The sequence below is a fragment of the Cupressus sempervirens genome, chromosome 2 (genome assembly GCF_028749045.1).
Source record: "Cupressus sempervirens isolate cs-2001-9-10 chromosome 2, ASM2874904v1, whole genome shotgun sequence".
In the NCBI taxonomy this organism is placed as follows: domain Eukaryota; kingdom Viridiplantae; phylum Streptophyta; class Pinopsida; order Cupressales; family Cupressaceae; genus Cupressus; species Cupressus sempervirens.
Genome location: NC_143119.1, coordinates 123,593,101 through 123,614,333, shown reverse-complemented (window position 1 = coordinate 123,614,333; position 21,233 = coordinate 123,593,101). Strand labels below are relative to the sequence as shown.

Here is a 21,233-nt window from a genome sequence, read left to right as displayed (position 1 = left end):
TTGAAAGGATATGCACTTAATGATTTGCAATCATCTCATTCGATGGCATTAAATGTTTGTAAGCAGTGTTTGTGACTAACCTATTAAGGGTTTCTCCATATATCTTAGTGGTTGATTACAAATCGAATTTGGGCCCTTCATTATAACTGAGAGGTCTATAAAAGGCTTGGCCTTCTCGTTTGTGAGGAATGTGTCATGGATCAGAAGTAACAGTAAGAGGAGATCATAAATTGTTGTCAAGAATCAAGATTATGCTGGCATTAATATACATTTTCCATTGAAGATATGCTGGATCTTTGTGTCTAATTTCAAGATTTTGTGTGGTTTCAACTTCACAAAGTTTTAGTTAAAGTTAATTGATTTTGATGGAGAAATGTGAAGATATTTGATAAATTCCTTTGTTCATACCATTTGTAGTTTGTTGATTGCAAATTGTTGTGTATGGCTAGTTTGAACCTCATTTTGGACATAATTTAATTGTGGATATTCATTTGGATTGTGCCAGTACTGTGTATGTGGATGGATTATTTACAAAATGAAAATCTTTCACTACCTTAGGAGTTTGCACTCTATTTATGGCATTTTGAGAAATCTCTGGTTAAGTAGAAAGTAGTTCCATAAGGAATCCATTTATCTAAGCATCATCCGTTGATCATTGCCCTTAGATGCTAGAAATAGATTAGATTTCTCTAACCTTTATCCTTTTTATTTGAAGTTCAAATCGATTCAAGTTCCAGCTGCTTCGAGGGAGAAGAACTGATAAATTCCAAGAAAAATAGTGTAAGTCCCTTTGTAAGAACCAGCATACCACATCATTTCAACTAAGTTATAGCTAATTCAGAGTGTAAACCTTGGGGTTGCCTTATTTGATCACACATTGTCATACTGTTTAGCATTTTCAAATGAAGATAGAGTACTTGTTATTTTATTCTGTGTTGAGAACTGTCGCAATACATCATCAACAAACACTAATTGCAGTTTTATGTGAAAAAATTTACTTAAATCTTGAGGTTATGTAAAGCTAAAATTGTAATTTTTTCCTTCTATGTATAATTGTTATATTGTTCTCCCCTGTAGTCTCGAAAAGTTCCATTCATAAGACACATCACACATCCCACCATCCCCATCTCAAAAATCTCATGGAACACATTAATTAGGGATCTGAAGGTACCACATACTTGTACCTGATATGGATCCAATACAATGCAACCCATGTAATGCCGCACATTAATGTTTTATTGGATAAATACAAAAATTGTAAGCATCTAACACCCACAACATGTGATCTAGGGGCCCAACTAGGTAGGATCATAATAAGTTCAGCATTTGATTTACCAAAACACAATCTCATTTTGAATTATTTAAAGAGAAAAAAACTCTCAAGACTTGTAAAATTAGAAGGCTGAATAGTTTCAATACTTTAATTATTATTCTAAAACATATGTTAAAAATTTAATGACATAAATAAGAGAATAATGTTTGTATCAGTAGCCGTGATCTTATTTATAACAAACAATTGGACAGACCAGGTTATTACATACAAAGAGCATTTTGCAATTGATCCCACAAGTTTAAATGTAGAATCCAACAAGGTTTTGCATTAGAAAATTACAGCCTTGGCATTTAACTCTGAACCGTATCAAATTTACTACATTCCATAGGCTTACCTTTTCACGATAAACAGAGACGAGCTCTAGAGGAATGTAAAGCTTGCCCTCATCACCCATAACTGGATCACATACTGGTAAACACATCCATATGTAAACATCACAATTCTGACTAGAAATCTGGACTAATACAAGTGTGAATGGGTAGGAAAATAAGGTATGATTATCCACATTAAGCAAACTTAAAAATAATACAATATCTGCAGTTTGCAACACTGTGATTCCTCACAGTAAATGAAGTACAAATATGATTTACCATATATCAGGTCTGGATTAACAGTACGCAACTTCTGAACAACCTGCAAGATTGTATCCAAGAACGAAACAGAACCAATATAACCTGGAAAGCCCAAGTAAGGGAACTTGTAACTTATACACTTTAAATATTATACAATGCTTGGATAAAAACTATACAAAAAAATTGTAAGAATACAATACTCCATATAAATTAGACAAGTGAAATAAGATATCTTCTTTCCCAGACAGTTCTCTTGCTAATTCCTGACATAATATTCAAACTAAAAGCTAGAATCTTTCATGCGTGTTACAAAAGAAAAACGCAAGATGTTTCACATTAAGCAAAATATTCATCACGTTTCAAATTCAACAACCTTCGGACAAAGCTCAGGATATGCAAGTTGCACCTGTTAATAGATGTGTATAAAACAGAAGATCATTTGCTTCAAGACCTTCTATCAAAGTCCAGAGTTGCTCTCCATCCAGTACCTGCCCTCGAACCGTCGGATATCCTGCACCCTACAAGCCCGTTCTGCTCCTTCAGTCTGTAAGCCTAATCCTCTGTTAAAACTTCAAATTCCTAAAAGCATGTGAAAATCCTATTGCTACATTAAGCGTTGAACCTCTGAAGTTGATTGGACAAAAAAGGAAGTCTTCTGTAGCTTGCCTGTGTGATTGGAGAACTGGACTGAATTGATAGGGTCCACATCAAACCCAAGAAGTTGCAGAGGAAAAACAGCAGCTTTATTTCCAACATATCCCTATTTCATGATTAAACAGTAAGTAAAATTGGAACTGAAATGAACAATACTAATCTTGATATGGTTCTAAATTTAAGTAAAACAACATTTAGTCTTTATAGTTTCGAGGGAGTATCCCTTTGACTTTTCATTAGAGCACACCACCAAAGGCCAAATGGTAAGGATTCATGGTGTAGAGTTTAAACTCAAAGAGATAGAGAATTTGTTTCTCATCAAATGGAAGTCACACTAAAAGTAAAACTCAATGAACATGGAGCTGGTGAAGATCTCAAAAGACAAATTGTGCAATTAATTATTTAATATTAAATGTTTGAACCAATTTGACAGCCATTATAATCCAGCTTTTTTGGATTGATTCTCTTCTTCACTAAATACAAACATATTGTCCACTAAAGGAAACTAACAAACAATGTAATGTTATCAAGAGGGGGAATGGACAAGAGGGTGCAATACGAGGTGCCTCACCCATAAGTGTCCAAGGTAGGGATGGTTTTGAGAAAAGGTACATTTTTTTGAGTTCACAAATCCTGGCCTGATACTTTTAATTTTATATTTTCAAATCAGGAAAATTGCATAAATATTGTTGTATTTCCCCAAGATCAAAAGATCTTGACTAAACATTTCCTATTTTAAACTTCCCAAAGAGCAATAATCAAAGAACATTCTTCTGTTTCCTCAAGATCAGAAATCATGACTAATAATTTTCAACTTTAAACTCTCGAGTTAGCAATAACCTAAAAAAAATTGTTCTGTTTCCTCAAGATTAGAAATCTTAGAAAATCATTTTCAATTTAATACTGACATTCAATATACTCAATAGGTATTTCTTTGTTTTCGTGAGATAAGAATTCTAGGATAATCATTTTCAATTTAAATTCTCAAATTAGGAATAATCTAAAAATGTTGCTCTCTTTCAACAATATCAAAAATCTTATCCAATCATTTTTGATCTTGAACTCTCAAATTAACAAAAAGTCTCAAAATTATTCCTGTGTCCTCGAGGTTGGACAACCTGGCTTGTTATTTTCAATTTCAAAACAGGAATAAACTAAGAATATTGTTATATTTTCCCAAGCTCAAAAACTTTGGATGGGCATTTCCTATTTAGAACTCCCAAACTAACAATAATTAAAAACATATCCTTCTGTTTCCTCAAAGTCAGAAACCCCTACTTATCATTTTCAACTCTAGTCCCTAAACTCTCAAGTTAGCAATAAAGTTAAAAGAATTGTTCTGTTTCCAAAAGATTAAAAATCTTGGGTAATCAATTTCAATCTAAATCTGAAATTAGAAAAACTCAAATAGAATTGCTCTGTTTTTTCGAGATCAGCAATCTTGGATATTCATTTTCAATCTACATTCTCAATAGCAATGATCTAAAAAAGTTGTTCTATTTCGTCACTATCAAAAGTCTTGGCAAATGGTTTTCAGTCTTGAGCTCTCAAAGTATCAATAGTCTAGAATTATTGCTCTGTTTCCTCAGATCAGAATTCTTGGTTAATCAATTTCAATTAGAATTTATCCAGATAGCATAAATCAAAAGTAGCGTTCAGTTAGATGAAGATTATCTATGTTGCACATAATGTCAAAAAACTGTTTCGGAGAAGTCAAAACGAATCCTGATAATCAATTTGGCAAATATATTAAACAAAACCAAAAACGGCCAAAGACGGAAAAGCAGCAAATTGGAAAGTATTTACCACTACAATCTCCATGCTCCAAAGAGAAAGTCGGCAGATATTTTATTAACTAAAGGAGTTTAGATCAGTGTCATGAAAACACGTCCTTGAAATTTCCAAACCCCGGATTGAAAAAGAACACAAATGAACCTATAAACACTAATATCACATACATGATCCAATGAAATACAACTGATGAAACAATATGCCTCCAAAAGTGCAAGCTATCAATAAAAAAACAAAATGAACCCTAGTGAGCACTGGATATATTTTTAAAATATAAATGATGTACCTGCACAGTGTGAGACTGAATGCTTAGGACACGTCCTGTGCCTTTAGATAGAGAATTACACAAAAGAGACATTTTGAACTGCAACCTAAATCTGCTAAATCTGCGAGACAGAAGCAATATAAGAGATTGAGGAGAACGGAGGGATTACTCTGCTAAAAGTTACAATGGCGAGGAGAGTTTACCTTGTAATAGGACGCAAGACTCCTGTTGCTGCCTTTGCGGAAAGAGTGTTAAACCTGGACGACGACTGCATCAGCTTACGCTTCTAACAACTATTGGAAATCTATTCAAAGTACAAAGACTTTCCGTGTTGATAAAATCTTGCTGTACAAAATGAGAAATTTGAAAGGACATGGACCAGATTCGCGGCCTGTGGGACCCACGCACGACCAGGACTTTGGGAGAAATTGGCAGGTGGCTAAATAAGAAGAAGAATGGGATATTGTTCCTCAGTGGACATGAGATCCTACCAAAGTTGAGAAAGAAATTTTATCGCCAAACAAAATTGACGTTCACCATTATGGGTGTAAAATGGGGAAGGCCTTTGTTGACTTTGTATTTTTGTTTAAATATTTTGTGTTTATATTCGTTTTTTCTGAGTCTTGTCAATAGTTTTTTTTTTTTTCGGTGTAAAATGGGGAACGCCTTGTTAGACTTTGTATTTTTGTTTAAATATTTTGTGTTTATATTTGTTTTTTCTTAGTTTTGTCAATAGATTTTTTTATTTTTATTTTTTTCGTTTCTGAATACAAAATGTCTTGTGTTCTATTATGTACTCTCTTATCTTGATGGTAGATTACAAAATGTGATATAAAACATTGATGATAAAAATTCATACACAATCTAAGTAAGAAACACATAAAATAATTCTAATAGATTGTGGAAATCTCATGGTATTGATTGATACCCTTCATGGAAAGGAGCTATGTCTCAATATATTTACTCTTATATTTTTTAAATAAAAAGCGACAAAAAACGAGGGGGTCGGCCCTTACAACCAAAATGTTGGTAACCAACACATCACCAGCAGAGACCAACAGAGAACACTACTGAAGTAAAAATATACTAAAGTTCAACTTGGCCACAAAAATACTATGCAAGTAACTAACTAGCATACTACTATGAACAGAAACAACTAAACTATAGTAGAAGTCTATAATGTTTGCTATACTACTTAAGTTCATCATAAAAATTATTGGCACAACTAGGCCAACCCAAGTCTGAGCAACAGTTGGATACTAGCAAAACAAGTAACAACAAATTAACATAAAACAACTTGGATCCAAGGATCCCTTAAAACTAAAAAAACTTTATTCTTAGTTTTTTCCTTTCCCTTCCCAACCAGAAGAACCTGGGCCCAATCATCAGCAAGGAATTTGAAAAGAAGCTTATGATCCTCCATGTCCAGTCTTGCTTCTTCTTTCTCCGGTGTCAACAGTTGGAGGGTGGTTGTAGCAGTGTGAGTGACCTTTAGAGCAAATTTAGAGAAGGTGGCGAACCCTTCTTCTAAAATTTTAACCCGCTTGTCCAATTTGGCATACACCTCCAATTGCTCCTCGATCTCCTCCTTATTTTCCATTCCCACCTTTTTAACTTCCTTTTTAGCTTTTTTCACCTGGTTATCATCCTGCAAAACCCTTGGGTTAGTAAAAACCTTAGATTTTCTCTTGACCGAGGAGGAAATGGTAATGGGGGAGGTGTCCACTTTACTACTATCTTCACAGAAAGTAATGGGTTGCAGGGTGAAGCTGGCTAAAACATGGATAGTCTCTATGGTAACAACATTTCCAGCCGACACCTGAGTATTTTCTGCAGACATATGGGCATTATCAACATAACTATCCTCAGAGTTAACACTTTTTTCAACCTCCTCCTTCCCTTTTTCTCTCTTGGAATCAGAGTTATCCTCCTCCTCCCTCTCCTTTTCATTATTTTCTAAGCTCTCCTCTTCCACCTCCTCAACCTTGAATCTATTAGATTTTTGCTTACACCTTGCTTGGGATTGGGCACGTCTTCCTGATCTCCTCCTACCCTTTCCGCCTTCCTCCTCCTCTGAGCCCTCCTCTTCCACCTCCACTGGTTTTCCCACTTTAATCTTTTTACTACCCTTTTGTTCCACAGTCGCATTAGGTTTCTTCTTTTTCTTATTTTCACGACTAGGGGAGGGTCATTGGGTATGAATTATGGTACCAATACTGTACTTAGGGGTGAATTTTGCCGATGGCACTGGTTATCAACCACCACCACCCTAGGGGTCAAAGGGCAAGATGGAATTGGTACAGGCAAAAGATTAGGCCTTGGTGAATAATGGTGAAGTTAAGCCCCTTATTCCTCTTTTCCCTAACATCACTGACCATATCCTCTAGAGAATGTAGTAGAAAAAATGGGATGGAAATAAAATCCCTATTTCTAAAATGATTCAAAAAGGGAAAATGGTAGTAGCAGTAAACACCGAACCTACCCTCTAGTGTGAGGTATTTCATGAGAACCAGGCAAACATCCTCCCATGGAGCTAGCAACCTATCCCTCTTGAATCCTCCTCTATAGCGCACTGGTTCCTCATTCTCCGCAAAAAAACTACTCATACTGGCCTTGTCAGCAGTTTTAGTGACCTTTCTCCATTTTTTCCCCTTCATTGAAAGACCAGTAGCCATGGCAATTACTTCCTCATTAACTTGAAATGTGATTCCATTAATGGTTACCTTATAGTCATTCCACCCATTGACGAACTGGAGAGCACAATTCTCGTCATACCCCACCATCGACTACATGTAAGGCAGAAAACCCCCCTCTTTTAATAGAAACCAAGTAGTCATCCTATCTTTGAAGTTCTCAATTTTTGTGGGCTTCAATCTATTCAAATCTCCACCCATATGTTCCCCACCAATTTCTAGTTCCCCCACCTCAATGATGCGCATCTGAACCTCCTTATCTATGAAAACACTGCAAATACTATCAACCTTGAGTCTCTCAACTATGAGCGAAAAGGTTATACAAGCTCGTGCTCAATAAACTTCAAAATCCCATGCGAATTCATTATGGGAATCGCGCTTGTTTATCATCATAATTTTAACACCCCAAAAATCTCTGACAATCTGAATAATGATATCCTTTGTACTTTCAAATGGGAAGTAATTTGTATTTCACAATGTGTTACCATAATGGTGAAATGACACTCTTCTTAAATTGCATTCATTCATTTTTCCATTAGTATGGCCACATCTTCTCCTCATTTCCCTAAAACCTTTATTAAATTTAGCGCGCTTCGACTCTCCGAGGAAAAGATTGCCAAATTTGGCCCCAGTCTTAAATTTAATAGCCATAATTAAATGATACTCCCCCCTCTTTCCTTGCGTACCAAGGACTTAATATCCTCATTTAGATTTTGCATATTTCTCCAGCATGTGACCGCCGTTAATTTAAACCCCACGGAAACCACCACATCAGCCACTGCATTTCCTTCCCTGTAGATGTGCTACAAGTGGACACTTTCCATCCCTTCTAAAATATGCCTAATGTCCATAATGATAGTCTGAATATTCCATCCCAGTTGGGACACTCCATTAACCAAATCGATAATTGATTTGGAGTACCCCTCTATGGTTATTTCCTTAAGTTGAATTTCTCTAATCAGCTGAAGCCCCCAAAGCAAAGCCATTACCTTAGCCAAATTATTACTTCCATTCCCCACCTTCCCAGTGTAGACTAATAGCGCATCACCATTCCCATCCTGTAGCACTCCACCCACCGCTCCTATACCTCCTCTAATGACACCATCGAAATTTAGTTTGAATTGTGTAAGGGTAGGTGGTTTCCATCTCGTTTGCTATCTCCTTAACATTTTTGAGTTATCAAAAAGGTAAAAATCCTCATGAATACCTCATCTTTTAGCAATTTGACCTTCTTGCCTACCTAGTTCTTCCTTTGGTATCCTACATTTGGCAACCCTAATATTTTCCCTTAGCAATTTCTCCATTATTCCAAAAACCACCTCCACTAGTTTTTCCTCCTCCTGAAATATTATGTTATTTCTTTCTTTCCATATATGCCAACAAATATATGGTGAAACAATTTTCCATAGAAAGACCAATTTTGGTTGGTAGAAGGGACAACACCAGTTCTCCATGAATTGACATAAGTTATCTTTCATAACCCAATTTAGACCAAATCTCTCCCACACCATAGCCCATAACCTTAAGGCATATTGGCACTCAAGGAATAGGTGAGAAATACTCTCCTCCTTTTCCTTGCAGAGATAGCATCGACTTGTTATATAAAAACCCCTTCTTTTCAGATTGTCTGTAGTTAAAATTTTTCCATGTTGAACCGTCCACCAAAAGAAATTAATTTTAGGGAGAGGGTTACTAATCCAAACATTACTCCATGATGGTGGACAGAGGTCCTTGCTAAAGAGGTGCTTGTAAGTTGATTTGACTGTAAAGTTACCACTCTAAGTTAAGTCCCAAACTCTTGTATACTCTTGGATCAGAATTGAGGGTCTTTGTGCTCTTATCAACTCTTCCAACTCCTTGAGAAGTTGAATATCCTCTTGGGAGTAAGAATCTTTATATAATTTCCTCCACTTCCTCCCCTGATCAATATAGTCCTCCACCTTCCTTCCCATGTCTTCCTTTAGTAACTCCATTAGTCTTTTAAATTTATTGAAAACCAGTGGTTTCCCTCCCATCCAATTGTCTTCCCAGAATTTGATGCTATGACCATTCCCCACTATACTCTTATGTTACTAAGATATCTATTTTTAAATATAAGATGAGTTTGTATCTTTTTAACAATTATATTCAAGTAAATGACTTCAAGAAAATGAGTGGGAAGTTTTTAAATCTTTAAAAAATTACATTTAATTTCTAAATATATTAATCTTTCTTTTAACTATATATATAATTTTATATGTGTAAATAGAAAATCCTTCTAATATCAATACAAACATTTGACATTTCAAAAAAGTTAAGCATATTTTACAAGCTACAATTGTATAGGGTATATGCAATTTATACAATAGTTCTTATAGTGTTATCATATTAAATTATTGTTTCATGGTATTATAGGGAGCAAAGATTAGCATGCTGCAAAAATGACATGGGTATGTTTCACAATATAAATGATACTACATATGGATGCAAAAAATAACATGGCATGATATTATTGATAGCCCCGCATGATAGACGACAAAAATAGAGGTTCTAAATGCAGGAATAGATGAACATTTGGTTTGTATCATATGGATATTTTTTACATTTATCCTAGTCAAAATAATATAAAGATTGGTGATTTCGTAATCCATATGAAGACAAGGTATTTTGTAAATTTCTCCCAATCAAAATAATATTGAAAGTGTTGATTTCAAAATCCACAAACTACATTCAAAGCTGGGATTGGATGGAGAGGCTCATAGAATAGGCATCGAGCAAGTATGATGTTGCTATTTGTTAGCATTGGAACCTATAAATAACAACAACAACAAGATAATAATAATAATAATAATAAGCGGAGGAGGGGGAGTAAATAATAAGGATATGGGTCGTAGTATTAATAACAATACCAAACATTAAAAATTAAATAAATAAATAATAGTGAAAAGATATAAATTAATAACATAATATTGAAAAAGTAAATAATTAAATAAAAAAAGAAATTTTAATGACCTTTCATATTCATACCATCAAAATTTACTAACTATTTTTAAGTTGCACTAAGGTTGGGATCCCATGGAGGGGGTTTCCCTAAAAATAGAGCACTGGTCGATGAGATTTTTAAGGAATGTTTATAGGTGAGTCATCTGATGAATCATAAAGTGTATTGTAACTTAAAAATTCAAGTCCTATATTTAAGGAAGTTGGGGGATTTTTAATTTTAAATATTTTAAAAACGGAATTACTTGGTTTTTCGTTTGTTGGCTTCTATTTGATAGAATTTTAACTACCAAAAAGCTTAACACAAATATGTATAATGTTTAGCTAATTCTCATGATCAACATATCTGGTAAAAACCTAGACTAACAAGAAAAATTTACCTCCTACTCTTTGAGCTTTGCAAGATTAGGTGGGTGCACCTAGGATTAGTCACTTCATTCTACAACATCACTTCAAATAAACCTAATCCAAGCAAAGAAGATAATGACCTCAATTCTTCTATACTTGTGCAATATGAAAAGCAATGTAATAGATACTCACATAAACTATCAACCCACACCCAAAGTGAAGGTATGCATTCAAGTTCTAAAACATAAAATAAAGATGATTGTAATTGATTTGATTTTAACTATGAAAAGCATGAAATCTTGTTTGACCACCACATATTCATCAGTGCCTTATCCAAATCATGTCAACAAAGTCAACATTGTATACTATGAATATTTAGATATATTCCTTCACCTTGTCAATGACATATCTAACAATTATTTTAAATCCTTTAATTATTATAATCCACTCTTACACCTCAATGACCCTATCATTTTTTATAAGTATTTAGTTAGTTAATTAAACTAAAATCAAAATTTAAATGATATACAATTTTAATGAAATTGAAACTAAAATCCTATGAACTTTGCTCAAAATATTCAGAAGGCCACAAAATACCAAAGAAGGAGACAAGATTCAAAATTTGAATTAATTTATTTTAGATTTTTTTGTGCTTTGACCAATTAAGAAAAGCAAAAGAGATTAAAAACCTAAAGAAAATCTTAAAGATCGTCAACTTAATTAATGAACCCTAAAAATTTAGTCTTAATTATTATTTATCTTTCGTAATTGTTTGAGATTTGTAAAAGTAAGATGTTTTTCTTAATACAAATGAGATTGAAACCATTAAAATACTTATAAATACTTTACTCTAGTTATTGTTGATATATTAGAAGTAATTGCTCCATGCAAAAATATCCTTGTGTTGTATAATGAAATTATTTTATATACTCATGCACCACCTACTATGATAGATTTTATCAAAATTTAAAAAGTCTAGAGTTGTTTGTCTACAGACTTTTTCATTTGATATCAGCATTCTTTGATGGTGGATTAAAAAAATCTTAAAATTGATTTATTAAGTTATCTCAATTTTATAAGGCTGGTTAGGATCTTAATAGTACTTGGTATTTTGTTGTATAGATCCTTTCTTGATATCCAACTATAACTAATATGAAAATTATAATTTTTATAGGGTGAAAAATATTTACTTTCAAGGATTTTCTGACTTTAATATTTTTTTTTATGGGGGATGGTGTCTTCTTATGATTCTATATGCTCTCGTGAATTTTCTTCTATTTCAAATAGAATACCATTAAATTGGTTAGAACATATATGTCTGCAAATGAAAGGATAACAAAGTTTATGCTAGTCAAAATAATTTTTCCTTATTATCTTAGTGTTCCATCATAAATTATATCCCTCTACATTTTTATAGTCATTATGGGCTCAATATTTAGGAGGTTTCCCATCATGCCAATATTTTTTTATTAATTTTATTCATTTCATTGCAAAACATGCAAGCTCAACACAATCATAATTGCATTGACCATGATTTTGGCCATAAATTCCTAGATTGTTTTCATAATCTAGAATTAAATATTTTCTAATTCTTAACCTCTCTACAGTGTTAAAATTTCTAATGATTTTCAACTAACTTTAAATCTTATTATTCTTTAAAAAAAAGTATTACAAATTATTCTACCAAATCATCTTTGATATATTATAATAATGTACAATTAGTTTTTAATTTAAATAAATAAATATTATATCAATATTTTGAAAGAGCATATATTCAAACTAGAACATTTTTTATTTTATAAAATATGAGTTCCTTTGAACCTTTACTCATGTAATAGGAGTTCATAATATTAATTTTTAAAATATATGATTTATATATATATACACTATAGGTTTTCTTTTTAGGAATGTGTGGCTCCTCAAAGTTTTCTATTGATTGAGTTCGGTTCACTTGTACTTTGAATAAATTTGGATTTCATACATTAAATATAGAAATGTAAAACTATTCTTATTATTTGTGTTCAAACATTATAGCAAAACTAGACTAAAAGCTTATACTTTATGCTCTCATTGTTGGAATTCTTTAGAATAACTAAGAGCGGGGTAGCATATTTTTTAGTGGTGAATATTCAAAATTTTGTGAATTTTAGGAAAAAATTGCTAGTAATTTGGCTAATAATTTAAGATTTAATGCAACCTAAATCGCCACATTTTAATTAAATTTAGTTCTAAAATATATTAAATCGCTCAATAATTTATTTTATAAAAAAATTAAACTCAAAGATTTGCCACAATATTTGATACATGATTACATTTGATTTACCTAAATATTATATATTATCAAAGAAATTAAAATAAATTCACCAATAGTTATCATAATTATTAGTTAATTTAGGGATACATTACCAATATTTAGTTTTCACTATTGATTGAAAATATAATGTAATTATCCTCATAATTTCCATGAGATAAAACATGTTCAATTTTGATTGGTAATATTCCATGACAATTAGCGAACTTCCTCTTATTATTGATATTCACCAATATTTTCTACTCAAAAATCATGATTACAAACTAATCACCAATAATTTATATCTTTTTCTAGAGGGGGGTTTCTTAAAGTTTACCCTAGGGGACTGGATTGGTTATCCAAGGTCTAGATGTACTATTAAAACTTTTCATAGCTTAGTGAACCCATAAAATATTTATCATCATGCATGCATCCATAAGATTATGCAATCACTTAAAACTTGTAGGTTATTGTTAAATCAATTTGCATAAATGTAAACATGAAATATAATGGATTCAGTAACACACTTGACACAATGATTTATGTGGAAACCTAGTTTGGGAAAAATCACCAGTAACATGCGACTCTTTTCCACTCTTCTGAAGTGATGCCCTATAAAAGGCCAACCTTGTTAAAGGTTACAATACACACTGTTAAATGTGACCCTGTTAAATGATATCAATCATCTTGTTAGGAGTGAGCCTTGTTAGAGGACTTTAGACCATTCACTTGGAATGTCGCCCAGTTAAAGGATTTACAAATGACTGTTAGGTTAACCTTAATCCAAAGGATTTACCCTAGACTGATACAATTATTAGAGAGTAAGAGTAAGGCTTGATCTGATAACAACTTACAACTCCATTTGTAGATTATAGGTCTTTGTTATAGTCCTCCATTCTGCTTGACTTTCACACACTTCAGCTTTGATAGCTTGTTCACCCTTCAAGCATCCATACCCTTAGGCCTTCTTGCTTAACTTTCCAATGCAAACTCTTAAGTTTGGTAACTGAATGAAGCAAAACCCTAGACTCCTTGTCTTTCTTAGGTTCTTGCACATGACAACCTTTGGTTCTGACTAGTCATCTCTATAAATAGAGAATTAAGATATTTTGTTGTTCATCCTCCATCCTCCAATTTAGGGTTAGGATAGATTATGTAGGATTCAATGAATTTGCCCCTTATTTCATTTCTTTCTCTTTTAGAAACTTCTCCTTCAATCCTCTTTGAATTTTCTTTAAAATGGTTTACCATGAATTCTGTGCCACTAGCTCATCAATCTTATCTTCCACATGGTTCACACAATCTAAGAAAATAAATGTGTTAGCTTAGATCCATTGAATTCATGATCTTTCTAATAATGTTGATAGTCAACATTAACTCACTTTTGATGCTTGGCACATACTGCATTGCTCAACATCCACTATAAAATCATTTGGAATGAACTAAAGTTTAGTGGTGCTCAACATCACCTAAACTTTACTCGGCATCAACTATTTTACTCAGCTTACACTAAAATTGATTTTTCCTTGGATCCAACTGATTTTCTATTTGGCTTGTACTAACTTTTCTCGGCACCTACTATCCACTCGATCAAGCTTGGCAAACTAACTTTATTTATCTTGTTCTAAAATTACTCAGTGTAACCAACCTTTTCAACCACTAGTAGATTATCAGTGCACTATGATATCACTGTCTTAGCTTATTCTTGTACTCATTTTCCATATCATAACTCAGCTTTCCTCTAGGTGCTATTTTTCCATCATTTGATCAAATCCTCCTCATCAATCAAATAAATGATTGTACTTAAATCATATAAGAAGTTGTCTTACCAACAAATAGCAGGTTTGATATAAGTGAAAAAACAATGATTGAAATACATTTATCATACTTGTATCAATCTATTTATAATAATCTCCCTCTTTGGCATTGATGGCAAACCCAACTGATCAACCAAGCCCATTAGGTTTAAATAGTAAGACCAACAAAATACCAAAAAAATAATAATTTCTTGTATTGAAATCTCTCCCTTTATCAACAACTTTCATCTTTTGAATAGGTTACAAAATTTATGTTCTATTCTAATCAATAGACAATAAACTAATCCTTATCACTCCCTCTAAATTACTTCTTATATCTCCCTCTGCATTATCTTCCTCTTACTAGGTAGATGTAATCAATAGATACACTTTCTCTCTCAAAAATCATAATTTCTCCCTCATATTGTGTGTTAGGATTTCTCCCTCTTTGTTTAGTTCCTTTATGTGATGTCAATAGTGTCTATCTCCCTCATAGGATTTTTCTTGAATATCTCTTAGGTTTCTGATAAGAAATATCTCTCAAGTTTCTGATCAATTTCCTTGAATATCTCCCTCTTTGACAACAATGCCAAAGATTTGTCATCTTAATATAAAGACATGAACATCTTCAATTTTTCCCTCTATCACCTTGCTTGTGATTGATTTTTAGTTCCATTTCTATGATTACCTTAGGTAGATCCTAAAGTAAGATCCACTACATCAATGTGTAACATATGTCAATTAACTTTGTTTGATGCAAGGAACTCCTCTTATTTCTTAGATAGCCTTTGATAGGGGTATCACCCCTAGGTTACCTCTTAGATACTCATGAGCATTGTTGGGTGATGCTTTTTGTGAAGATATCATCAATTTTTTCTTTTGTGTTAACATATTATATCTTCACCTCTTTATCTTGAACTAATTTTCTCAAGTAATGATAATTGATTCCAATGTGCTTAGTCTTTGTGTGCATCACAAGATTATTTGATATATGTATGGCACTTGTATTATCACAATAAAGTATTACTAGTTCAATGATCTCTTCCTTCATAACTTTGAGTAGCTGTTTGATCCATACAATGTTTGTACAATTTATAGCAGTAGCAACATATTCAGCTTCAATAGTAGATTGGGAAATGTAGTTTTGTTTCTTGCTAGTCCATGTAACCAACATTTTGCCTAAGAAAAATGCTTCTCCACTGGTGTTCTTTCTATCATCAATATTTCCAACCCAATCAACATCAGTATAGGCTCTTAAGTTAAATTTCTCATTTTTCTTATAATATAGACCACATTCCTTTTTTCCTTTCAGATATCTCATTATTCTCTTTATACCCATCAAATTATTCTCCTGGGAATTAGCAGAAAATCTTGCAACTATCCTTATAGATAATGCAATATCAGGTCTACTATGTACTACATATTGTAATTTTCTAGTCATAGACCTGTATAATATTTGATTCACCTCAGTTGAATCATCATTCCTTGACAATTTATGTCCTATCACCATAGGTGTACTTACTAGCTTAGAATTCACCAATCCAAAAGTTTTCAGTATCTCCTTGACATACTTTGACTGAGTGATGTATATAACATATTTCATCTAGTGTACTTGCAAACCCACAAAGAACTTGATCTCTCCAAACATAGATATCTTAAATTTTCACTCCATTTGATTTGCAAAATTCTTACATAAATTTTCTTGACCTCCAAATATGATATCATCAACAAAAATTTTAGATAACATAATTATTTTTTCTTCATCTATCTTCAAGTACCGATTGTTGTTATCATCAGTCCTCTCAAATTTAGTCTTCACAAGATAATTATGAAGTCTCTCATACCATGCTCTTGGTGCTTTCTTCAAACCATATAAAGCTTTGTGTAATCTACATACCATGTTTTTATTGTTAACATCAAGAAATCCTTTTGGTTGTTCTATATAAAATTCTTCCTCTAATATACTATTCAGAAATGTAGACTTAACATCCATTTGATAAACTTTGAAACCTTTGTATGCAAAATAAGCAAGTAGAGTTTTTACTCCTTCCAATCTAGCAACAGGGGCAAATGTTTCCCCATAGTCAATCCCTTATTCTTGTACACATCCTTTACAAACTAATCTTTCCTTGTTCCTTGTGACTTCATCATTTTTAGCTAACTTGTTTTTGTATACCCACTTAGTACCAATCAAATTTTTGTCTTCTAGTCTAGGAACTAGAGTCCATATTTTGTTTTTCTCGTTTTGTTCAATCTCTTCTTCCATGGCTTTACTTTAATGCACATCTTCTAAGGAATGTTTCACTATTTTGGGTTCCTTCATGCTCAATGAACATGTATCATTTCTCAACTTGTTCCTTGTTATTGGTCTTGCATCTTTATCTCCAACAATTTGTGTAGCAGGATGATGTCTCTTGACATATTTAGACAATCTTGGTTCAGCTTTGGTTTCTTCATTTGGTCTTTCAACTTCTAAATCACTATATACATCTCTATTAGGTATTTCAACATCTCTTTCATGTACATCAATCTCAGAATCAGAATGTGTCTCAACTTCATTCTATAACTTGACACTCGAATGTAGCTCAATTCCTGAATGTAGCTTGACATTCATAGTATGTGACTTAACAGTCATTGAAACTTGTTGCTGGTTTGTAACTTGATTTACAATATTTTATTCAATAGGTATACCTTCATAAAATTATACAAATTATTTGCATTCTTTTGGTTCCTTCATAGGTTCAGCTTCATATACTTTTGTATATTCATCAAATTTCACATTTGCACTTTCCACAACTTTATCAATGTTAGTATTTAAACACTTATAAGCTTTAATTCTTGTGGAATAATGTAGAAATATACCTTCTTCACTTTTTGCATCTAGTTTACCATTCTTGAAATCTTTAAGAATATAACATTTTCTTCCAAATACCTTAAAATATTTTACTTTGGGTGAGTATCCATACCATAGTTCAAAAGGTGTTGAATGAGTAACTTTCTTGACTTGTACATGATTCAAGGTATAAACAACTATACTTACAGTTTTTCTCTAGTATTTCAAAGCAACATTTTTCTCCATCATGAGTGTCCTAGCATAGTCCATTATAGACGTGTTCCTCTTTTCAACAATTCCATTTTGTAGAGGGGTTCTAGGATTAGATGCCTATCTTTTGATTCCTTTGTCATTATAGAACATCTAAAACTCATTTGATGTAAATTTTCTTCCTCTGTTAGATCTCAAACATTTTAGACTTTTACCTATTTCCTTTCAACTCTTGCTAAGTACCACTTAAACATTTGGAAAGGATCAAATTCTTATTTTAAAAACATAATTGCCAGCATTCTAGAATAATAATCAACAAGCAGCATAATGTACTTATCTCCTTTGTATCTTTACACTTCAATTGGTACACATAAGTCAGTATGAAAAATCTCTAGTATTCCTTTAGAGGTATGAGTTTTACTCTTAAAACTTGACTTTGTCATTTTGCCTAAATGACATTGTTTGCACATTATATTGTCAAGCTTCTTCAACTTAGGAAAATCTCAAACTTTTCTCATGTTACTGATACTAACCAAGCTATCAAAATTAACATGACATAACCTCTTGTGCCATAGCCACATAGGTCCTTGCTAAAGAGGTGCTTGTAAGTTGATTTGACTGTAAAGTTACCACTCTAAGTTAAGTCCCAGACTCTTCTATCCTCTTGGATCAAAATTGGGGGTCTTTGTGCTCTTTTCAGCTCTTCCAACTCCTTGAGAAGTTGAATATCCTCTTGGCAGTAAGAATCTTTATATAATTTCCTCCACTTCCTCCCCTGATCAATATAGTCCTCCACCTTCCTTCCCATGTCTTCCTTTAGTAACTCCATTAGTCTTTTAAATTTATTGAATACCAGTGGTTTCCCTCCCATCCAATTGTCTTCCCAGAATTTGATGCTATGACCATTCCCCACTATACTCTTATGTTACTAAGATATCTATTTTTAAATATAAGATGAGTTTGTATCTTTTTAACAATTATATTCAAGTAAATGACTTCAAGAAAATGAGTGGGAAGTTTTTAAATCTTTAAAAAATTACATTTAATTTCTAAATATATTAACTTTTCTTTTAGCTATATATATAATTTTATATGTGTAAATAGCAAATCCTTCTAATATCAATACAAACATTTGACATCTCAAAAAAGTTAAGCATATTCTACAAACTACAATTGTATAGGGTATATGCAATTTATACAATATTTCTTATAGTGTTATCATATTAAATTATTGTTTCATGGTATTATAGGGAGCAAAGATTAGCATGCTGCAAAAAGGACATTGATATGTTTCACAATATAAATGATACTACATATGGATGAAAAAAATAACATGGCATGATATTATTGACAACCCCACATGATATATGACAAAAACAGAGGTTCTAATAGATGTTCTAAATGCAGGAATAGATGAACATTTGGTTTGTATCATATGGATATTTTTTACATTTATCCTAGTCAAAATAATATAAAGATTGGTGATTTCATAATCCATATGAAGACAAGGTGTTTTGTAAATTTCTCCCAGTCAAAATAATATTGAAAGTGTTGATTTCAAAATCCACAAACTACATTCAAAGCTGGGATTGGATGGAGAGGCTCATAGAATAGGCATCGAGCAAGTATGATGTTGCTATTTGTTAGCATTGGAACCTATAAATAACAACAATAACAAGATAATAATAATAATAATAATAATAAGTGGAAGAGAGGAAGTAAATAATAAGGATATGGGTCATAGTATTAATAACAATAGCAAACATTAAAAATTAAATAAATAAATAATAGTAACAAGATATAAATTAATAACATAATATTGAAAATTTAAATAATTAAATAACATAAGAAATTTTAATGACCTTTCATATTCATACCATCAAAATTTACTAACTATTTTAAAGTCACACTAAGGTTGGATCCCATGGAGGAGGTTTCCCTAAAAATAGAGCACTGGTCAATGAGATTAATGTTTATAGGTGAGTCATCTGATGAATCATAAAGTGTATTGTAACTTAAAAATTCAAGTCCTATATTTAAGGAAGTTGGGGAGATTTTAAATTTTAAATATTTAAAAAAAGGAATTACTTGGTTTTTCATTTGTTGGCTTCTATTTGATAGAATTTTAACTACTAAGAAGCTTAACACAAATATGTATAAGGTTTAGCTAATTCTCATGATCAACATATCTGGTAAAAACCTAGACTAACTAACAAGAAAAATTTACCTCCTACTCTTTGAACTTTGCAAGATTAGGTGGGTGCACCTAGGATTAGTCACTTCATTCTACAACATCACTTCAAATAAACCTAATCCAAGCAAAGAAGATAATGACCTCAATTCTTCTATACTTGTGCAATATGAAAAGAAATGTAACAGATACTCACATAAACTATCAACCCACACCCAAAGTGAAGGTATGCATTCAAGTTCTAAAACATAAAATAAAGATGATTGTAATTGATTTGATTTTAACTATGAAAAGCATGAAATCTTGTTTGACCACCACATATTGATCAGTGCCTTATCCAAATCATGTCAACATAGTCAACATTGTATACTATGAATATTTAGATATATTCCTTCACCTTGTCAATGACATATCTAACAATTATTTTAAATCCTTTAATTATTATAATCCACTCTTACACCTCAATGACCCTATCATTTTTTATAGGTATTTAGTTAGTTCATTAAACTAAAATCAAAATTTAAATGATATACAATTTTAATGAAATTGAAACTACAATTCTGTGAACTTTGCTCAAAATACTCTGAAGGATACAAGATTCAAAATAAAGTATTCCTATGAAAATATTTGTATTAATTTCCTTGAAAATGATATAGCACGGTATGTAAACAACACCTTATGACAACAATAGAGAGAAGTATTGACAAACTTTGCTCATTAAACTTGGTTTTCAAAAGAACAAGCAAAATATCAGACTCTTAACATACAAAGGATCAATAAAACTATGACATGTATTCATAAAAATGAAGTTCGAAGGTCTATTCCAAGTCTTAGAAATCCTATTATATCCAAGGATTGAGACAAGCTTCAAACATTGGAATAAGGCACATGGCATGTGTTGATTTGATACAACTTGAATCATAGCAAAATAAAATTGGTTGGAAAGAAGCATGTGTGGAGGTTGATGTTGACACTTCTAGACCCATGACTCTTTATTTTGTTTTGTGTAACTACATGTTATTTGAAAAAATCATATCTCTATTTCAATTGTTGTAGTGGTGGGACCTCATAAGATGACTCATTTATAGTTGTTCAAAATTTCTCTCCAATTCAAAAACTTTGTGGTGTAGTGCCTCCAAAGCCTTGTTAGTATCATCATCAATAATTTTGAGAAATAGGTGAGGTGCTAGCATCCTACATTGTAGGCATGATTCTCAACTATCTTAAAAAAAACACCTTCACCAGTTGGCCTCACAACCTCCAACTCTGTAACCCTTT

General features: G+C 32.3%; 1 protein-coding gene across 7 annotated transcripts in view; it reads right to left on the bottom strand.

Moving 5' to 3' along the window:
- Nucleotides 1–4,968, bottom strand: part of SOS4 (pfkB-like carbohydrate kinase family protein) — a 106,680-nt gene extending 101,712 nt beyond the window's left edge. For 2 of the 7 annotated variants that reach the window (XM_089812880.1, XM_089812886.1), the window contains exons 1-6: nucleotides 4,819–4,968; nucleotides 4,637–4,736; nucleotides 2,528–2,665; nucleotides 2,312–2,423; nucleotides 1,924–2,007; nucleotides 1,668–1,741 (exon numbers count right to left, since the gene is read on the bottom strand). In XM_089812880.1, coding sequence (XP_089669006.1) covers nucleotides 1,668–1,741; nucleotides 1,924–2,007; nucleotides 2,312–2,423; nucleotides 2,528–2,665; nucleotides 4,637–4,736; nucleotides 4,819–4,889 — 579 coding nt within the window. In that variant the 5' untranslated portion in view covers nucleotides 4,890–4,968. The remainder of the gene's footprint in view (nucleotides 1–1,667; nucleotides 1,742–1,923; nucleotides 2,008–2,311; nucleotides 2,424–2,527; nucleotides 2,666–4,636; nucleotides 4,737–4,818) is intronic. The other 5 variants (XM_089812882.1, XM_089812883.1, XM_089812881.1 and 2 more) reach the window with 4 other exon arrangements.
- Nucleotides 4,969–21,233: the final 16,265 nt, after the last annotated feature.